At 53.1% G+C, this 19,215-nt stretch overlaps 1 protein-coding gene across 1 annotated transcript in view; it reads left to right on the top strand.

The window, feature by feature from the left end:
* Nucleotides 1-5,427: 5,427 nt before the first annotated feature.
* Nucleotides 5,428-19,215, top strand: part of RBM19 (RNA binding motif protein 19) — a 52,093-nt gene continuing 38,305 nt past the window's right edge. The window contains exons 1-20 of the mRNA XM_041488788.1: nt 5,428-5,536; nt 6,188-6,370; nt 6,788-6,910; nt 7,122-7,160; nt 7,637-7,841; nt 8,794-9,050; nt 9,510-9,584; nt 9,813-9,891; nt 10,556-10,627; nt 11,571-11,771; nt 12,354-12,484; nt 12,848-12,969; nt 13,653-13,749; nt 14,180-14,290; nt 14,734-14,934; nt 15,369-15,486; nt 15,717-15,856; nt 16,838-16,898; nt 18,505-18,584; nt 18,988-19,043. Coding sequence (XP_041344722.1) covers nt 5,501-5,536; nt 6,188-6,370; nt 6,788-6,910; nt 7,122-7,160; nt 7,637-7,841; nt 8,794-9,050; nt 9,510-9,584; nt 9,813-9,891; nt 10,556-10,627; nt 11,571-11,771; nt 12,354-12,484; nt 12,848-12,969; nt 13,653-13,749; nt 14,180-14,290; nt 14,734-14,934; nt 15,369-15,486; nt 15,717-15,856; nt 16,838-16,898; nt 18,505-18,584; nt 18,988-19,043 — 2,387 coding nt within the window. The 5' untranslated portion in view covers nt 5,428-5,500. The remainder of the gene's footprint in view (nt 5,537-6,187; nt 6,371-6,787; nt 6,911-7,121; nt 7,161-7,636; nt 7,842-8,793; nt 9,051-9,509; nt 9,585-9,812; nt 9,892-10,555; nt 10,628-11,570; nt 11,772-12,353; nt 12,485-12,847; nt 12,970-13,652; nt 13,750-14,179; nt 14,291-14,733; nt 14,935-15,368; nt 15,487-15,716; nt 15,857-16,837; nt 16,899-18,504; nt 18,585-18,987; nt 19,044-19,215) is intronic.

Below are 19,215 nucleotides of genomic sequence, written 5' to 3'. Positions count from 1 at the left end.
GGCATTCCTGGAGTGCTCCATCTCCCACATGTTGTGCTGATCAAAGGCAGCTGTTGCCTGGACCCTCCCCTGAGCCCATTTGCACACACACACACCCGAAAATACAGAAATAAAGGAAACTCAGGGCGGTGGAAGGGGTGATGGATGAAGAAGAGACCAGGCAAGGGCAGCAGCAGGAAGATCCCTCTCCCTGAGCTCCTCATGGAGGGTCCCATCCACACCTCTCAGGAAGGCTGGTGGGGAGTCTGTCAAGGTCTGAAGGGAACTGCTGCTTGGGACAGCTTGGAAAAAATGAGCTGGACCTTTATCTGCCAGCTGGAGAAAACTATGCTGGGTGGGTGACAGCAGCAGCCTGGGCCAGCTGCAGCTGTGGCAGAGCACAGCCAACATCTCCCCAGCTTTAGGGGTCAGGAGAGAGTCTGGATCGACCTTTGCTGTAATCCCACAGCAATCTTGACAGTTTGTGTGTGCTCAGTGCCAAATCCAGCCCATCCCCTCTGGAGAACCATGGAAGGCTCTGCTGGGAGACACGGGATGGGTAGAGTAGTGCTAGGAGGGATTTGACCTCATGGATAATCTCCTTCAGCTCTGCCAGCCTCCACTATCCACTGCTCCAGAGGGAGAAGAGCAAGGTCTGAGACCTGCTCTGGTGGTGGCTCCTCTCCCAGGCAGGTGTGGTCCCATTAGCTGTTCTGGCAGATGAATTAATTATTGCTCGTGGACAGGGTTTAACCTCTGCTCCCCAGCTGCTGTAATGCAAAGCACTTGGATTATCTGGATTTCCAAGTCCTTTGTGAATCCTCCTCCATGGCAAGTCAAGCTGGCATCAGCAGCTTGTTTGTGCCCAATGTGAGGGGGAAAATCCCCCCTGCCCTTCCTCATCCTCTCCCCCATCGCTGATACTCAGCACTGCAGTTTGGCTGGAAGGCTTTGAAAAGACACAATCTCCACAAAAAACCCTGCAGGTAAAAAGAGGGCAGAGAGCAAGAGCATAGACACACTTCCAGCCTGTCTCTTTAGCTGCAGGTTCAGGTGAGGGCAGGTGTGCTTGGAAGCCAAATTGTGCTGCCCACAGTGACACTGCAGCAGTCACACCCCCAGGCAAGGACAGGATCCTTGCAGCATCCTGTCCCTCTAGCAGCGGGTCTGGCAGGCCAGGCTGGGCAGAGCCCCAGGGATGAAGCCCTTCAGAAGGGCAATTTCTCCTCCTTCTCCTCCTCTTCCCTTGGCTCCATCCCATTGTGCAGCACACAGCAGGGACAAGTGTCCCAGGCACTACTTTTCCAAGCACCAGCCCTATCTTTAAAAGCAGTTTTTTTCTCCTTCAGGACTGTCAGGACAATTTGCTCATACACGGAGGCTCTGGCTATCTCCCCTCCGAAAATTTAATGTCTCCAGCAGCAAAACTGAGGAGGTTCAGGGAGCATTTCCTATGGTGCTGTTATTGAAATAATGTTACCCACTGAAGCAGGGCCAGCACACCAAAAGCAGGCTGTGAGTGTTGCTGGGTCCCATCCATCTCTGTCCTTGCTGCTATCCATGGGTGAATTTAGTCAGTAGAAGGTCCTCAGCCAGGTGACAGCCCTCTGCAGTAACCCACTGAGGCTGAACTCTGCTCATTTCCCACATCTAAAAGAAAAGAGAAGGACTCAAGGTCTGGGTGCCAAGGAAACTGGGCACATCCCGTGCTTTCTGCCACGGAGGGGTGTGGGTACAGTCAGAACCCCCCACAGCCCCCAGAGCTGCTCAGCAGCATGCTGTGAGCACCAGAGAGGCTGCCTGGTGTGGGGGAATCTGTCACAGCCAAGGTGACCCCGGCTCAGAGGGATTTTTACCTTCCCTGTTCACCTCTGGAAGCGTCCGGCGGTGGCCGAGGCGCTCCCGATCCGACAGGCATGAAGGGCACCCCGGGGCTGTGCTCGTCCTTCTCACAGGGCTGGCAGTGCCAGGGCTGGCCAGGGCAGGGCACCACAGCACAGCAGCTGCTCTGGCTCGGGGTCACAGCTCTCTGCATGGCATCAGTGGCACCTGGAGAAGTCAGGGGACACGTCCAGTGCCCCTTTGGGCACAGAGCAAGAGAAGCACCCCTCCAAACAGCCCAGCAGCCTTTGCATCTGACCTCTGCCTTCTCCCACACAGGGGCAGACAGGCTCTGCAGCAGTTCCTTTCTTTTCTTCCTCTCCTCCTCAGTAGCACTTTTTGCCCCGGTGCCCTCAAACCTGGAGCACAACGTCCCTTTGTCCCTCTGCCCACACCTGCCTCTCCCCACAGAGAGGTGGCCCTGACACCCTGGTGCCCTGCTTTGCAAAGTTGAGTTCCCTGGCTGCAGGCAGCCCATAATACCCCTCACAGCCAGGTGATCCCTGCTCTTTGGCAGGGAGAATCTGTCACGGCCCTGTCCGACACTTCCCTGGCTGTAGCTCACCGAGGGACCCCTCCTGTCCCTCCCCTGGGGCTGGTGGAGCCCTGGGTGCCCCTCTGTGCCCAGCCTGGCTCTGCAGAGCGAGGGAGAAGGGACACTTGTCACCTGGACCCTGCCACCAGTGTGTGGGCACCCAGCATGGAGTGGGGGGACAGCAGACAAACGTGGGGCTCTCTCTGGACAGCACCCAACTGTGGGGGATGCGTCACCTTTGCTGGACCTGTCACCTCCCAGTCATGCTCTGCCTCTTGCTGCTCTCAGCCACTTCAGGGAACAAAGCCTGGGCACAGCCTTCTCGTTCCCTGCCACACCCAGCTCCCACCTGCACCCACCCCAGCACTGCTGTGGAGACAGGTGACACACAGTGACGCTGGGACACGGAGTGTGTCATACTGCCACCATCAAAGACAATGGTTCCCATGGGGAAAAACATCCCAAATCATTGATTCTGACTCTTCCCCTGTCTCTGTTCTAGAGCATGTGCTGGGTGACCTGCCCCAGTGAGCCATCCACACTGGCGCTACAGTGCCTGGTCTGTCCCCTGCCCATGCTCTGTGCCAGCAGCAGAAGGGTTAAGGATGATTTTCAGAGCAGCCATTCAAGCAATGGGAACTTTCCAAAATGTCCTTTGAGCCTTTTCAGGACAGGGCCTCAGTTTTCCATGTATACAGGGCTGGGATCTCAGGTTGGAACTGAGCCTGCCTTGGGAAGGACCTTCCATGGTACAGCACAACCACCTGCTGAAGGAGCAACTCTCTTATCTCTCTGATCCCCTTAAAATCCCTAGTTCTCCAGAAAAAGGATGTTCCCACTCTTACATTTGCAAACTTAAAATCTTGAGCCACCCTGAGGAGCAGAACCCACAAATTAAATCAAACCTGAAGTCAGTGTGTGTAAATCTTGTGCTTCTGTACTGAAGCTTTGCATGTGGGGAGGGATAAAATCAGTTATTTTCAGTTAAGTGAGACCAGGATTGGCCACGTTCCTGCGTGGCCACTGGAATCAAGAGTCAGTTGGGTACCTGGCCCGGTCTCAGTTAAGCACTGGCCCCCAAACTCCCTGAGAGAAGACAGAGAGATCTCTTTCTGATCCCAGGCATGCTTAGGGGTCACACCTGGAGCAACTGAGCACTGGGGCCAAGCTCCCACCTGGGCAAAATCACCCCTGGTTGCAGAAAAGGCAACGAGGAGGCTGCAGGTGCAGCTGTGGTGGGGACCTGCCCAGAGCAGGGGGGTCGGACACAGGCAGGGTCCATCCCTGCCCGGCTGCTCGGGGGGCAGGGGCAGCGCTGTCTGGGCAGTGTGGGCACTGCTGCCAGCTGCACGCAGCAGGTGAGGAGGACACGGGCAGGGAGACAGGGGACAAGTGTCTCGGAGAGGACAGGAGTGACAAGGACAAGGTCTGGATGCGTTAGTGATGGTGTGAGGGTCCTGTCAGTGCCAGCCTTCCTGCCAAGTGACAGCCCTGACAGCCCGGCCAAGGACGAGGCAGGAGCAGAGGGTGATGGGGAGGGAGCTGGGTCCCTGTGCTGTGACACCTGACGGAGAGCCCTGTGAGGGGACAGAAGAGCAGCTCCCCTGGGAGCCCCCAGCCGGGGCTGTGGGGTCAGAGGGGTTGTGCTGTGCACTCTGAGCAGGGCATTCCCAGGATATCCTGCTCCCCCTGCCCCGAGCCTGGCCTTGGCTCTGCTCTGCCTCCTGGAAAATGCATTTCTCTTTCTGTCCACCCCGGGAGAGTGAGGGCTGCACCCCAGTCCTGCCAGAACACTGGGGTGTGCCTGGGTCGGGGCTGCCTCCCCCAGACTGTTCCTGCCCTGTCTCCCTGCTGCCTTCAGCCTTTGGGATGAGCTCAGCCAGCCGGAGCAGCCTCCAGGGCCATCAGGAGAGGGTGTCAGGGGGGTGGAATTGCTCCATTTATCCCTGGGGTAACTCCAAACCATGGGGAGAGTGGGTGAGGGCTGGTGCTGGAGCTCAGAGCTCTCCCCAGCATCTTCCTCTGGAATAACAGTGTGAGGTTGGATTTCCAGCTGGCATAAAAGACAGACAGGGCTGAGGGCTCTGAGCAGGAGGAGATGCTTGAAGAACAACAGTTCTGCTCCCCGTGATATGCTCAGCCTCCAGCAATGGATCATGGAAGCATAAAATACCCTGAGCTGGAAGGGACCTGCAAGGATCACGGAGGTCCTGTGGGGGGAAGAGCCTTTTCCTAATATCCAACCTGATTTTCCCCTGGCACAGCTGCAGCTGTTCCCTCGGGGCACAGCAGAGATTGGAGCTGTCCCTCATGAGGAAGCTGTGGGTGGTGTTCAGGTAGGAAAGGACCTGCAGTGTTTAGTAACCCTCCAGGGATTTTTTTATTCCAGCACTTGCTCTCTTTCATCCTTTGGATCTCTCACAGCACATCCTCTGGCTGTAGGGTTATTTAGCCATTCCTTGGAGGGAAGCTGCATTTATTCACAGAATCACAGAATGGTTTGGATTTGAAGGGACCCTAAAGCTCATCTCATTCCATCCCCTGCCATGGCAGGGACACCTTCTGCTATCTCAGGCTGCTCCAAGCCCCATCCAACCTGGCACCTTGAAAACATCCAGGGATCCAGAGTTTCCCTGGGCTAGACCCTCTGTCCTCCTTCCGCATGACTTTTAGGGGTGACATCGAGGCTCCGTGCGCCACCCCCCCGCGCAAACTCAACATCCCTGTAGGGCCTTTGGCTCAGCGGCCGCCCGGAGCCGGGAGCGGCGGGCGCGGAGCTCCCTCCTGCGGCCTCGCCGAGCAGCGCGGACGGACCGGGAGACTGCAGCCCGCTCTGCGGAGAAACCCGGGGGTGACCACCCCCTCGTCATCCTGCCCCTGCTCCCCTCCCCGCCGGTCCCTGTCCCCGGTGCCCCGTGGACGCTCCCGCGGCCCCCAGCCCTGCAGGCCCCGTTGCTAAGGGGTCGTTGCTAAGGACCAACATCCGGGTCCCGGCGCGCGCATGCGCAGTACCGCCCGCAGACCACGTGACCCGGAGACTATGGCGGCGCCCATGGGGCGGCGTGCGCGGCGCTGAGCTCTCCTGCTTTGGCGTCTGTCGCTGCCATGTCGCGGCTTATCGTGAAGAATCTCCCCAATGGGGTGAGGCTCTGTGCGGTGCCGAGGGTGCAGGGGGCGTGCGGGGCCTAGGAAGGGTCTGAGGGCGCTGCGGGGGGAAGCGGGATGCCGGGCAGGGAGATGCACCGGGAGGGGAGCGTGTGGTGGGGACGGGGGAGAGCAGAGAGACCAACCCCGGGAGAGAAGGCTTGAAGTGGTGGGAGGATGAGGTTTTGGAGAGGGAGCGGCGAGATGTCCCGGGGGAAGGAGCTGTGAGTGGTTAAGGAGTGCTGGGATGGGGAACATGGGGACGCTCCTGGGGCAGGATGGTGGGAGAGCTCCTGGAGCAGTCAGGAAGGTGCAGGGAGCAGCGTGAGGGGCATGGGCTGGCAGCTGGCAGCCCCTCAGGGTGGGCGGTGGGTCTCGTTGTGGTCGCTGTGCCCCCTCGCTGTCGGGGCTGGGTGCAGGTGCCCTCGGTGCTGCTGTGCCCGGCAGGATCCCGCCCCGTTCCCCCTCCCCACGTGTGGATTCGGGGGGTACATGAAGGGGTGTGATGGCTGAAGCGGGGATTTGGCTCACAGTGTGCTTCCTGCAGCCTTCCAGAAGCATTTTGAGAATGAATATGTTGGGTTGGACTTGTCCTCAGAGTCTCTCTGGGGCTGACTTCCCTTCCTGCTTCCCTCTCTCCTTTCCCAGATGAAAGAGGAGCGCTTCAGGAAGCTCTTTGCTGCCTTTGGCACCCTTACTGACTGCTGCCTCAAGTACACCAAGGATGGAAAGTTCCGGAAATTTGGCTTCATTGGCTACAAGTCTGAGGACGAGGCTCAAACAGCCCTGAACCACTTCAACAAAAGCTTCATAGACACTTCCAGAGTCACAGTGAGCTCATCTCCAGAAATACCTCCCTGAAATTCCTAAGGAATGAGATCTTAGGGAGAGATTCTTCCCTGGGAGGGTGGTGAGCCCCTGGCACAGGTGCCCAGAGCAGCTGTGGCTGCCCCTGGATCCCTGGCAGTGTCCAAGGCCAGGCTGGATGGTGCTTGGAGCCACCTGGGATGATGGAAGGTGTCCCTGCCCATGGCAGGGGGTGGCACTTTAAGGCCCCTTGCCATCCAAGCCATCCTGGGATTCTGTGCCTGTCCACTCCTGACTCTCCCATGGTGATTGAATGTGCAGCTCTGTGTTTTGAAGCTGTTCCTGCACCCTCCCTCCGTCCCACCAGGGTTTCAGTAATTCCTGAGTGAAGTCACCCAGCAGTTACAACCTGTGTTTAATTACAGACCTGACTCATTCCAGGTGGAGTTGTGCAAGTCTTTTGGTGACCCTACAAAACCCAAAGCCTGGAGCAAGCACTCTCAGAAGGCCCCTGCCCCAGAAAAGCAGATCAAGGAGCCCTTGGCCAGTGCAGGCACAAAGAAGGTGAGTCCTGCCTGGTTCCTGGGGCCCTGCTGTGTGCCAGTGCCAGAGAGGGGTGGCCTGGGCTGTGGGGAAGGGACAGAGCAGCTGGGACACCAGGTTCTGGGGTCCTGGTGCTGGTGTTTTCTGCCTCAGGGTCTCTGTTCCCGGTGCTGTTGGATTACCTGGAATTGCCTGTGTTTACAATAAACCTTTCTGGGTTTTTCTCCCCAAGGATAAAAAGAAGAAGGATCCCGTGGATAACTTAAAGGAGGTGAGTTGAGGTTGGATTGCTGTCCCTGCATTCTTGCTGCTGAATAGTTCCTTTCTGTCCTACTTCCCATGCTGTTCATTCAGGCTGGGACAGCCCAGTTTTAGTGTAAAAAATCATTTTAACAACCCCAACACGGAGTTTTAATGGTCAGCTACTCCTGTGAGCACACACTGCAGCCAGGTCTGCTCTGTTTCTGCAGTTCTGGGGTTTAACCAGAGGTGAGTTGTGTCACATTTAACTTGGCTGTTTTTTTATCTTTTTATTGTTTTGTTTTCCTCTTCAAAGTACTTTTTAAATACCAGTTATAAAAAAGAGTAGGAATGAGACACCTTGAGAAGACTTTCATCACTTTGTCAGTGTAAATTGAGCTCCCCTTAAGGGATTTTTGGTTTTACACTGCTGGAAATGAGGTGCTGTCTTGGATTTCAGATTCACTATGAGTCTCTCTTCACAGCTTGTCTTTTTCTTTCCCACAGCTGAAGGAGGATAAAACATTCCAGGAGTTTTTGGTGGTTCACCAGAAGCGGTCCCAGGTGGCCACCTGGGCCAATGACACTTTGGCAGAGGAGCCTAAGAAGGGAAAGGCAGCAGCAGCTGATTACCTGAACTTTGATTCAGATGAGTCTGAGGAGCTGAGTGAGGCTGGGGATGAACCCTCTGAAGATGAGGAGGAGGTTAAAGGTACCCGAGGGAGCTGTCACCCTTTGCTTGTGTCAGTCACGGTGACTCCTGTCACAGGGAGTGACAGCATTGGACTCAGTGTCACCAGGAGGGTGGGCTCTCACCTTGTGTGCTGGGAATGCCTGGTTCTTTCCCCAAGTTTGGAGAACTGTGGCAAATGCAGTGTCTGATATTTGAGTGATACCATTTGTGCTTTCCCTGTGTCATTAGGGAGGAGTACCAGGGCAAACATCTGCAGCTTTCCTGCTTGCAGCCCCTTTCATCTCCAGGATTTCCAGGGCTGGATGTGGTTTCTATTGCTTTAGGAACCTGTGGGTGGCTGGGAACTTGTCTGGTGTGCCTTTGATGGATGTTTCTGGAAATTGTGCTGGGGTGGAGGGACAGGGTTCAGTGCCTTGGCTCCTGAGAGCAAACCTGGAGTAGTGGCTTCTGTCTGAAGCCTCACAGCCTGGTGGGTGTAATTTAGGATCCAGTGTCCCTGCAGTGGGGGTGGGTGTGGGCTTGGAGCTTTTCTCCTTCCCTTCCTCCATGGAATTTCCTTATCTGTTCTGGTGGAGTCAGTGGTGTTTTCCCTGCTGCTCCTCATCTCTCCTTGGATCTACTCAAATGCAGGTGTGCTTGTGTCCTTTTCCTTGTAAAACTAAACACTTCAAAACCTTCTCTGAGGCTTGCTTGGGGTATTTAGTTAAAATTGTGACAAAATGCTTCTTCCTGGAGTACCTCAAACCCCTTTCTAATGTGTTTTATACATGAACTGTTGCTTTGAAATCCAGGCTGTCTGTCTGGGAGTGCCAAGATGAAATTGCTCTGCTGTTCTCAAACCTTTCCTATGGAAAAGGTGGAGGATAAGGAGGTGATGGCCATGATTGTGTCAGTTCTCAGCTTTTTTCTGGCCTGGGGGGAGAGCAACAGCATCTGTGTGAAAAAACTTCTCTGCTCTCTCCTCTGCTAGGAAAGAAAGAAGGGAAGAAGGCAGCTGCCAGCAAAGACCTCTCAGATATGGATTACCTGAAATCTAAAGTGGTGAAGGATTCTTCCTCCTCATCCAGTTCAGAGGAAGAAACAGAGACTGAGGAGGAGGAGGAAAGTGAGACTGAGGAGGATTCAGGCATTGCAGAAACCCACCCAGAGAAAAGGGGGAAGCCAAAAGCCCAACAAACAGAGCAAAAAACACCAGTGGGGAAGAAGAAAAAAGGATCCACACTAGAGGTAGAGCTGGATTAGATTCGTTCTCTTTGAAGCAGCAGCTTTGTGGCTAGCAGGTGTCTGTCAGCCCCTGCAGAATGAGCTGACAGCCTGGGAAGGCTGCAGGCCCCACTGGGTTCCAGCTTTCTTGGCCTTCTGGGTGTGACCCATTTACAAATTTCACTGAATCCCCTCAGAGCTGACTAAATTCCCAAAGATGGGGCTTCCAGATAAGTGCTGCCAGTGCCCTTCTCAGAGGCTTTTTTCCAGGAAATGCTGTCCTGGAAACAGCAGAACTGTTTTTCATGGCAGTGCACCTTCAGCTGGCACCTCCTGCCCCAGGCTGCTGCAGCTGTGGGAATCTCCTGATATTCCCTCCCACTCCTCAACCTCCTGTTTGTTGGCCAAGCCCAGCTGGTTGTGCTGTGATTTTTGTGCTTTCATTCTGTTTTTTGTCCCTTTTTTTCCCCTTCCTCTGTGCAGAGCCAGGCCAGCTCAGGGGAAGCCAGCACTCCATTCACAGTGAAACTTCGTGGGGCCCCCTCCAACATCACTGAGGCAAGTTTGGTTCCCAGCTGGGGAGGGAGGGAGGCTCAGGGCTGTCTCAGTGTACCTCTGCAGAATGTTTGCAGAAACTTTTCACCTCTCACTCCTTTGAGGGCTTTGTGGGTGATCAGGGGAGCTTCTGAACTTGGTGCAGAGATCTGGGTGTTTTATATGTAAAACCTGCAATTTGCTGCTTCCTGTATCTGAGAATTATTCAAACAATTCTAATTCTTCCCACAGCAAAAAATTCGGGAATTTTTCTTCCCTCTGAAGCCAGTGGCAATCCGGATGGGAAAAAAGGCCCAGGGAAAGAATTCAGGTAAGAGCTGTGTGTGGAAGGGGGGTGGGATCTGTGAGTTAGGGGACCTCTTGGTCTCCCCTCTGCTCTTTTAGCCTGCAGTTCCACATCCCTGGCTCGTGGCCTGATTCTTGGAGACCTTTCTGTGACTTTGCAGCTCTCCTGCCCTACTTGCTGTCCACAGGATGCCGTGGGCAGAGTAATGTTGGCTGTGCTCCCTTAGGAGTAGCAGGAGCTTTTTTTTTTCCTTGAGCTACATCCAGAACTTTATTCTAAACACCCCAAAGCATGCCAAGGAAAAGCCTGTTCCTCTGGGATAGCTGCAGCAGCCCAGGGCACTGTGCTGATTTGTGTGAGCAGGTCCTTGGAGCTTTGCTGTGTACTCTTTTCCTTTAATAGTTCAACAACAGATGCACCTTTTATTTGCTCTCAGAGGCACCTGTGAAAGCCTCTTCCAGCTGCTAAGTAAAGTTTTTGTGATTTGTATATGAAGAATAAGCTTTGAAAAGGCAGCCTTCCAGTCTGACATCGTCATCTCCAGGCTGGATTGAAACTTTCCATGGGAGCTGAATGCTCTATCTATAGGAATCTATATTAAAGCAAGCCCAATTCACCCTTAATTACCCAATTAGTGTCTGTGTGTGTTCCCCACATGATGCTCAGTTGAACCTTCCCTTCCTCCAAGGTTACATCTTTGTTGACTTGAAGAGTGAAGCAGAAATGCAAAGGGCCTTGAAGCGGAAAAAAGAATTCCTGGGTAAGGGCTGTTTGTTCCTCTCTGTTCCAGCCTGGGAGCTCAGCTGCTCAAGTGTTCCCTGCACAAGTAGCTCCTGTGATTGGAGTTTTTCCCAGGCAGATGGGGGGGTTGTTCCTTGGGATAAACCAGGTGCTGTGACAGGAGTGGGGTTTTGGGGCCCTCGTGTTTTGCCGTGTGCTTGAGGTGGTTCTTGTGGGGTAAAAATAACACTGCTGGAGTCCAGCTTTGTACAGACACTGCTGCAAGGCTGGGTTGGAGCCCTGGGCTTGGCCTAACCCTTGGAGTAACTTCTGAAATTCTGTTTGCAAATGCTGTGTGGGCTGGCACAGACAGGCTGGGGCTCTCTGAAAGGAAAGGGGGCTGGGGTTGATACCCTGATTTTCATGAAGACTGACTCTTACAGCCCTCTCCTCCCCCTTATTTTTGAGTCCTGCTCAGAGCCTGTGGGGCTGTAATTGTGTCTAACCCTGGGCTCTCTGGGATGCCTTAAGTTTTAATTTTCACATTATCCAGATTCTGCATTAGTATATAACTCTGAACTTCATACCAAGTGTTAGCAAGTTCTGCTCACAGCCTAGTTAGCCAAAACAATCCTTTTCCAGTTCAGGCCCAAAAAGTATAAACAGCAGGGAATTCAGGAGAGCAGTCTGGGAGGATGGGACTTCATAACCTGAAGGTGTAACTGGACAATGAACCCCAATATGTAAATGGAGCAAAACCTATAAAAGTGTGAAACCTTGTGACCTGAGGCTGGAGCCTCAGCCGGGCTCTCGTACTGCCCAAGGTGTGTCCTTTGAAGCCTTTTAATAAATACCTGCTTTATTCCTTTAACACTGCCTAGCCTCTGTTCTAGGCAGCCTCTCAGACATCATTTGCACATGGGTGTTGTTTGTTCATGGCCTTGGGAAGCATCCAAGGTCCCTCTGTGTTCTTTGGGGGTCAGGTGGACGCTGTGTGGAGGTTTCCCGGTGCAAGAACACCCCAAAAGAAACTGTTCCAGCAAAACCTGAGCACCAGCCCTGGCAAAGGATACTGAGGGATGATGAGGAGGAAGAGGACTTGTCTGAATCAGGGAGACTCTTTGTCAGGAATCTGCCTTTCACCAGCACTGAGGAGGACTTGGAGAAGATCTTTTCCAAGTATGGTGAGTGTTTGCCGTGGGACTGGAACTTGCAGGGCAATGTCTTTCCTTTGTCCAGAGGTTTTTCTGCTGGGTGGGGATGGACAAAGCTCTGTGTCTCACATCTCTTGGACATGGCCCAGCTCCCATCATCTTTATTTTCTGGTGTGATTGTGAGCCTGCTTGGCAGGAGGCTTCCTGCAGGTTAGAGGTGAACCCTTCAGATCCACTTGACATCCCAAACTTGGGGTGTAAATTTGAGGTTTCCCTCTTCTACCGCCAAATTAAACACATTTATGGTTCTCTGGGCATCCTGGGGCAGAGAGGGTGAGGTTGTGGAGGTGTTTATCCCTGACTGAAGGTGAAGGCAGCCGCTCAGAGCTTGCCTGGTTTGTGTCACCTGTCAGAGCCCATGAGTCCAGGAGCTGCCACACGTGGACTTGGGCTGCTTGTGCTGTGCCCTCCTTGTCCCTGTGCAGCTCCTGGCCCAGGCTGGTGGCTCACCACCCATCCAGAGCTGCTCCCCTCATCCCTGATTGTGCCTGGGAGGTGCCAGTTCAGAGCTGTGCAGGGACATCTGTGACCACCAAGCCTTTCCTCCTGCAGGACCCCTCTCAGAGATCCACTTCCCCATTGACAAACTCACCAAGAAACCCAAAGGATTTGCTTTCATCACCTACATGATCCCTGAGCATGCTGTGAAGGCCCTGGCAGAGCTGGATGGGCAGGTGTTCCAGGTACAGCTCTGGTGCTTCTCTGCTTTGAACTGCAGCTGGTGGGAATGCTTGGTGGGAATGGGGCTGAGAGTTGCTCCTGGGCTTTGTTAAAAGGAGGTTGAGGCTTTCCTGCAGGTTCTTTTGGTAGAGTAGCTTGGTTTGAGCAGATTTCAGACACCAAAATCCTGGTAGAGGTGGGGAAGGAGCTCTGAGTCTGTCTCATGCTGTGTGGCCACTTTGACTTGCAGTTGGAGCTCCTTTGGGAAGGAAAATTCCCTCCTTCCACCAAGGCTGTCTGACTGGGGAAGGTGCCAGGAAATTCCTTCCATGTGGAGATCTGTGGATTATTCCAGAGCTGCTGGACCTCTCCTTCCTGTCTTGCAGGGCAGAATGATGCATCTTTTACCCTCCACGATCAAAAAGGAAAAAGTGGAAGATGGAGATGCAGAAGAATCTTCCTCCTACAAAAAGAGCAAACAAGCCAAGGACAAAGCCAACAGTGCCAGGTACAACACAAGCTGCCAGATTCCCAGGAATGCATGTGGGATCTTCACAGGGGCTGTGGAGATTCCCAAAGTTGATGATGCATTTGCTGTGCAGCTCTGTTTCCTTTCTCTCTTACCTCCCCAGCTCCTCTGCCCAAGTAGCTGCAGTAGCTCAGTGAGCAGCAGAAACTGAGAGGTTTGAATGGCTTTGGTATGAGTTACTTCTCTAATAAGAGTTAGTCTGATTCTGCAATTCTTCAGGGGGGTGCTTTCAGATCAGCTGGGCCTTGCTCCTCTGCTTGGCCTTCTGTAATTCTAAAGCTTGTAGAGGCTTTTTCTTGCTGTGTGACAAATCAGTTTGAAAGAAGTGGCTGATACTTTGTCTTGAAGAGAAAAGGGTGCAAAGGGGTTTGCATGGTTTAGGAAACCAGTTGGAAAGGTGTGTTGCTCTGAGCCAGTACCTGAACTTCAGCTGCAGAGCTGTGACCAGTGAGGTCTGGGAAGCAGAGCTCAGCTGCCTGCACTGCTTCCCGTTTGCTCTCCACTCACATCTCCCTCATCCTGTCCCTTCTCTAGAGATCTTCCACCCTTCTTTCCCTCTCCCTTCACCCTGCCTGCTCGTGGTGGTGCTCAGAGCTGCTTTTTTCCAGGATTATTGGCTGGGGGAGCCCATGACTGACCCTGGCTGTGTTTTCTCTTGCCAGCTCCCACAACTGGAACGCGCTGTTCGTGGGGACAAACGCTGTGGCTGATGCCATGGCCCACAAGTACAATGCTGACAAAAGCCAAGTGCTGGATGCTGTGAGTTGGGTTGTGATGGATCAGCTGGGGTGGGACATCACTTTCCTGCCTCTGTGGCCAGGGCCTTTGTGGTCTTGCACAGGAAAAGCTTTCATGCATCCATGGGCACCACACAGGCTGAGGCCTGTGGTGCTGTAGCAGCTCTGTAGGGTCTGAGCCTATTGATCCCTTGGTCCCCAGCCTTCCTTCCCACTCTGCTTTCCTGTGGCTGAATTTTGCATTTCTGCATAACTAGAAGTTGGTGGGAATTTACACCCTAAAGCTCAGATCCTTCCTGGAAATTTCATTTTACTTCAGGACGTGTTTGAATTCCAACAGCACAATTTCCAACAGCTCCAGAGGAGCTGGAGCATTTTACCCTCTAGCTTCCTGCCACATTCCCTTTGCATGTGCTTCTGAGAGCAGCAGGTGACTGAACTCTTGCCTGCAGGAGAGCAAAGACAGCGTGGCAGTGAGAGTGGCTCTGGGAGAAACGGAGCTGGTCCAGGAGATCCGCCGGTTCCTCGTGGAAAACGGAGTCAGCCTGGATTCCTTCAGCCAGGTGAGAGGCTCAGCTGGAGGCACCAGTGGGGATCCACCTCTTCTAGTCCTGGTGTGCCCAGTTCTCTTGGAAATTGGTAATTAAATCCTCAACATCTTGCAGGATTGAACCCTCCCTGATGAGTTGGGAAATGTATCTATTTCAAAATCAGCAGCTCTTGGGATGGGTGAAATCCATGATATGATGGCATTAGGATGGTGGGCAGCTTGCTGTAGGCAGGGAAGGAGCCCTGTGGACCTGCAGCTGACACCTCCAACCATGAGATGTGCATTTGCCAGGGAGTGTTTCCTAAATGCCTGTCAGTCCTTTTGGATCTGGGACAGGAGTGACACCGAGAGAGGGAGAGCACAGCCTTGGAGATCCAAAGTCTCCAGTTAGAAAATTCCTGGATTTGCTCTCTTCCATCCCATATTCTCTCTTTCTTTCCCTGCTGGCTGTGTCAGGCTGCTGGTGAGAGGAGCAAGACTGTGATCCTGGTGAAGAACCTGCCGGCCGGCACGAGCGCCCTGGAGCTGGAGGAGCTCTTTGGCCAGCACGGGGGGCTGGGCCGGGTGCTGCTGCCAGAGGGAGGTATCACAGCCATCGTGGAGTTCCTGGAGCCCACAGAGGCCAAGCTAGCCTTCACCAGGCTGGCCTACTCCAAGGTGGGGGCACTGCTTGGGGAAGGGGGTCTTGGTGGGTTGGGAAGCTGCAGGAGGGCTCTCTGAGCGTGAGGGGCACAGGGGGTGTGGGAAGCTGTTATCCCAGAGGCACTGATGCTCCAAGCTGTGCCCTTTGGATTTAGGGAGGTGCCTGGTACAGCAGAGCAAGGCTCAGCCTGCAGAGGGTGCTGGAGAAGGGGGCTGTGACACAGCTGGAGGGTTTCTTTTCCATTTCACAATCCAGGAGTGACCCATGGCAGGCTCTGGTCCTGTAAGGTGGATCATTTTGTGACAGAGTTTAGCCTCTTGCAAAGGTTACTCAGCTTTTCCACTGCTGTTTGCCATTACAGAGCAAGGTGAAAATGAAGCTGAGAGCAGAGTTTTTCCTTCAGGCCTTGCCCTTCACTCCTCATTTCTCTCCTGTCTTCCCTTCACAGTTTCATTCCGTGCCCTTGTATCTGGAGTGGGCTCCAATGGGGGTTTTCCTCAACCCAGCCCCTCAGAAAAAAAAAGCTGGGGCTCCAGGAAAGGAGGATGGAGCAGGGCTGGTAGCAGGTAAGAGCTCTGGCTGACTTGCTGGGGGTGTCTGTGTTTCTCTGCTGTTGTGTCAAGCCCCAGGATGTGTTTTGTCTGCGTGACCTCCCACAGTGAGGGCTGATCTTCCCTCCCTAAATACACCACCTTTCTCCCCATCCCAGGGGCTCCCCCACAGTTTGAGTGGGCACCTCCCCCAAAATTTGGCTTTGTTGCATCTTACAAAGTTGGGTTTATTCTTCTTGGTTCAGGTGAAGCTATAAAAGACTCAGAGGAAGCAGCAGTACAGGAGGAAGAGGAGGAGGAGGAGGAAGAAGAAGAGAATATTCCTGGTTGTACCTTGTTCATCAAAAACCTGAACTTTGCCACCACAGAAGACACACTGAAGGAGGTGAGCAATAAGGACACAGTGTTTAAAGGATTTCAGCTGCAGCCAGTGTGATCTGGTGGGAGATGAGAGAACACTGGGTTCTACTGGGACTGGGAACATCACTCCAGGTGTCAATTAAGACAAATGCATCTGGAGCTGTTTTGGTGGGGTTTAATTCCACCTAGAGACAGGTGGAGGCAGTAGGAAATCTTCTAACATTCCTGATTTGCCATGTTTTCTGTAATGCTCCTCCTTGGGACAGACACTGCTGCAGCTCTGCCCCTGCTTGGTGTGTGAGAGGCAGGGAATGAATAAATAAATGATGATTTCTGAATGTGCTTTTCCTCTCAGCTTCTGCTGACAGTGTGCTGCCTTGTGCTGCTTCACCTCAATAAGCACTTGGGAGAGAGCATGGCATTCCTGAAGTTATGTGGGGTGCTGATACCAAAATAAGGAAAAGCAGCTGAGATTTCCATCTCTGGCACTTCTTGTAGCTGTGTAAAATGCCACATTCCATGCCCAAGCATCCTGGACCTGGAGACCCTGCTCCAGCTGTGGACAAATAAATACCCAGAGGAGGGCTGGGACTTGTCCCCTTTTCTTTTTCTGGCTTTACAAGGGAGTCAAATAAATAGTTTGCTACCCTCTAGCCCCCCATTTTTGGGAAGAGCTGTTTTCTAGGGACATCACAGGCACCACCCACCCTTAAGGCCTCTGCCTGGCTGAGGGCATCTTGTAATCCAGAGTGTTCCTCCAGAGCCACCTCAGATCTGCACTTTGAGGGGCACTGGAGGGTTCCTGGCAGCGTCTGTCTTGATCCCTTTCAAACTCTGTGTGTGTGTGTCTGTTTGTACAGAAATAGTTTGATGGGGGAAGGCTCAGCTGCACTGCTGGCAGGTGTGTGCTGGGGGAGGTGTGCCTGTGTGGAAGAGGGCCACGTTGGCAGTTGAGTTGCAAGCCTGTGACAAAGGGAACTGAGTCACGTGTCCAAATTCCTTGCAGATGTTTTCCAAAGTGGGAGCCCTGAAGAGCTGCACAATATCCAAGAAAAAAGACAAAGCAGGTACTCTAGATGTTGCTGTTCAATTCCTTCCCTCAGCTGAGCTGAGGGCTCAGGTGTGGCATTGCTTCAGCACTCATCTCCTGTCTTAATCCCTTTCAAACTCTGTGTGTGTGTCTGTTTGTACAGAAATAGTTTGATGGGGGAAGGCTCAGCTGCACTGCTGGCAGGTGTGTGCTGGGGGAGGTGTGCCTGTGTGGAAGAGGGCCACGTTGGCAGTTGAGTTGCAAGCCTGTGACAAAGGGAACTGAGTCACGTGTCCAAATTCCTTGCAGATGTTTTCCAAAGTGGGAGCCCTGAAGAGCTGCACAATATCCAAGAAAAAAGACAAAGCAGGTACTCTAGATGTTGCTGTTCAATTCCTTCCCTCAGCTGAGCTGAGGGCTCAGGTGTGGCATTGCTTCAGCACTCATCTGGCTGAGCATTTGTGTTCCTGCTGGCAAAATCCTCAGTGCTTCCAGAAGTGTTCCCCTGGAAATGGCTGCAAGTAGCAGCCAAACCTTCCCCCAGGGTTCAGTCTAGAAGGTTAAACTCCATTGTGGGATTTGTGGAGATGTGGCCTTCTCTTGAGATCTTGAGATGGGAGAAGCCAAACTCCTTCAGGATCACAGAGGAGAGTGGGATGGAGGCTGACAGGAGCCAGTGCCCCGTGATGATTAAACCCTGCATTATCCTGCAAATGGCCAGATCCTCAAGGATGCCTGGCTGAGAGCTGTGCTGAGTGGGCTGGGTTTGCCTTCTCCCTGCCAGCCCTGAGCCCCCCAGGCTGCAGGGATGAGTGGCTGTGCCTGTTGTTGGCTGCTCTCCCTTCCCAAGGAGCTGGATTAAGGCAAGCCCTGGCTGGAGGGGCTGGGGCTTCTCTCTGGGAGCTGCACAGCTTTGTGGCATTTCCCCTTGACAGAGCTTCCTTGTCATGTGATATTTAAAAACTCACATCTGCTGGGAGATAAAAAAATAAAGTGAATTCTTCACTTCTGCTCGTGGATCTGAGCAGGCAGCACCAAGTGTGGGCTGATCTTGCAGCACCTGATCCCTTCTGGCACTGGGGGTCATCTCTACACTCTGCCACTGCTGAGGCTCTGAAATTGAAAACAGAGTGTTGTTTTCTCCCCTCATTATTAATTGTCCCTTAATGATGGCTGCTGTGTCAGGCAGCATGTTCCTCAGGGGTGTGGTGGGACTGCAGACCTTTGCTGTGCAGGGAGGGGAAGGATGGCTCTCCTTTGGAAGTGGCAGCTGCCCACTCCAGCTTGGGGAATGTCTGTCTCCACAACAGGATCTCTCCCCCTGATTGGGACCAGCAGTTGCTTTGCAGTGTTTGGTTTAAGGAAGTTGCAATGAGATTATGCAAAGCAAAACACTGGTTTTGTGTGCAACATCTGTTACCCCTCTTCACATCAGCACCAAAACCAGCTGGTCCAGAGCAGAGCCTTGCTCAAAAATCTCAGCCAGGGCTGCTCATGAGGTCAGCCATGGACAGGCTGGCCCTTTTCATGGGATATTAAGCTTTTTGTCCCCTCAATTTTGGCAATCAGTGCTTGCTCCTGGTTTGTTTTCATATTTTACATTGTCACTGCTTTCTTACCAAGTCCCCTTTCTCTCCTGGCAGGCACTTTGCTTTCCATGGGCTTTGGGTTTGTGGAGTACAAGAAGCCAGAGAGTGCCCAGAAGGCCCTGCGCCAGCTCCAGGTGAGCCTGAGCCTGCCACCCTGCAGTTGTGTCCTGAGCCTTGCTTCAACCTGGCACTTCCAGATGTAGCTGAGGATGTCAGGGCTGTGGGTTGCACTGGACAGGTGGAGAAGCTCTAAAATGGGCCAGGCTTTGGAGGGAAGAGGGTTTGTAAAAAGACAGACTGGTGGGAAAGCATGTTTCTTGGTGCTGATCCAAAGTGGAAATCCCAGAAAATGTGCAAGGATTGAATTTTCATGAGTTTTCCTGTCAGGTGCCCCTTGCAGGGGGCAGACCCAGATATCCCCTCACAGAACAAATACTGATTAACGTTAATTTAGTGCTGCTTTGACTTCTAATTCTTCTATATATTTCTATTAATTATATCCCTTTTTTCCTGCTGTTTCTTTGTTTGCACTCCCAGGGCTGCACTGTGGATGGCCATAAGCTGGAAGTGAAGCTGTCAGAGAGAGCTGTCAGGTAAGGCACACCTCTCCCCTCAGTAACATTTCAGCTGCAGTAATCCTTGGGACCTTCTTCCCTTCTTCCCCAACATCTGCATCCTGAGGGATGTGGCCAGGAGTGCTCCAGCTGTTGAACACATCAGCCTTTGCTCTGCTTTGCTGACTCAGTTTTGCTTGAAAGAAAAAAA

Source organism: Pyrgilauda ruficollis, unplaced genomic scaffold (assembly GCF_017590135.1).
Source record: "Pyrgilauda ruficollis isolate IOZ18807 unplaced genomic scaffold, ASM1759013v1 scaffold9, whole genome shotgun sequence".
In the NCBI taxonomy this organism is placed as follows: domain Eukaryota; kingdom Metazoa; phylum Chordata; class Aves; order Passeriformes; family Passeridae; genus Pyrgilauda; species Pyrgilauda ruficollis.
Note: the sequence above shows the minus strand (reverse complement) of the source record. Positions and strands in the feature narration are given on the sequence as shown.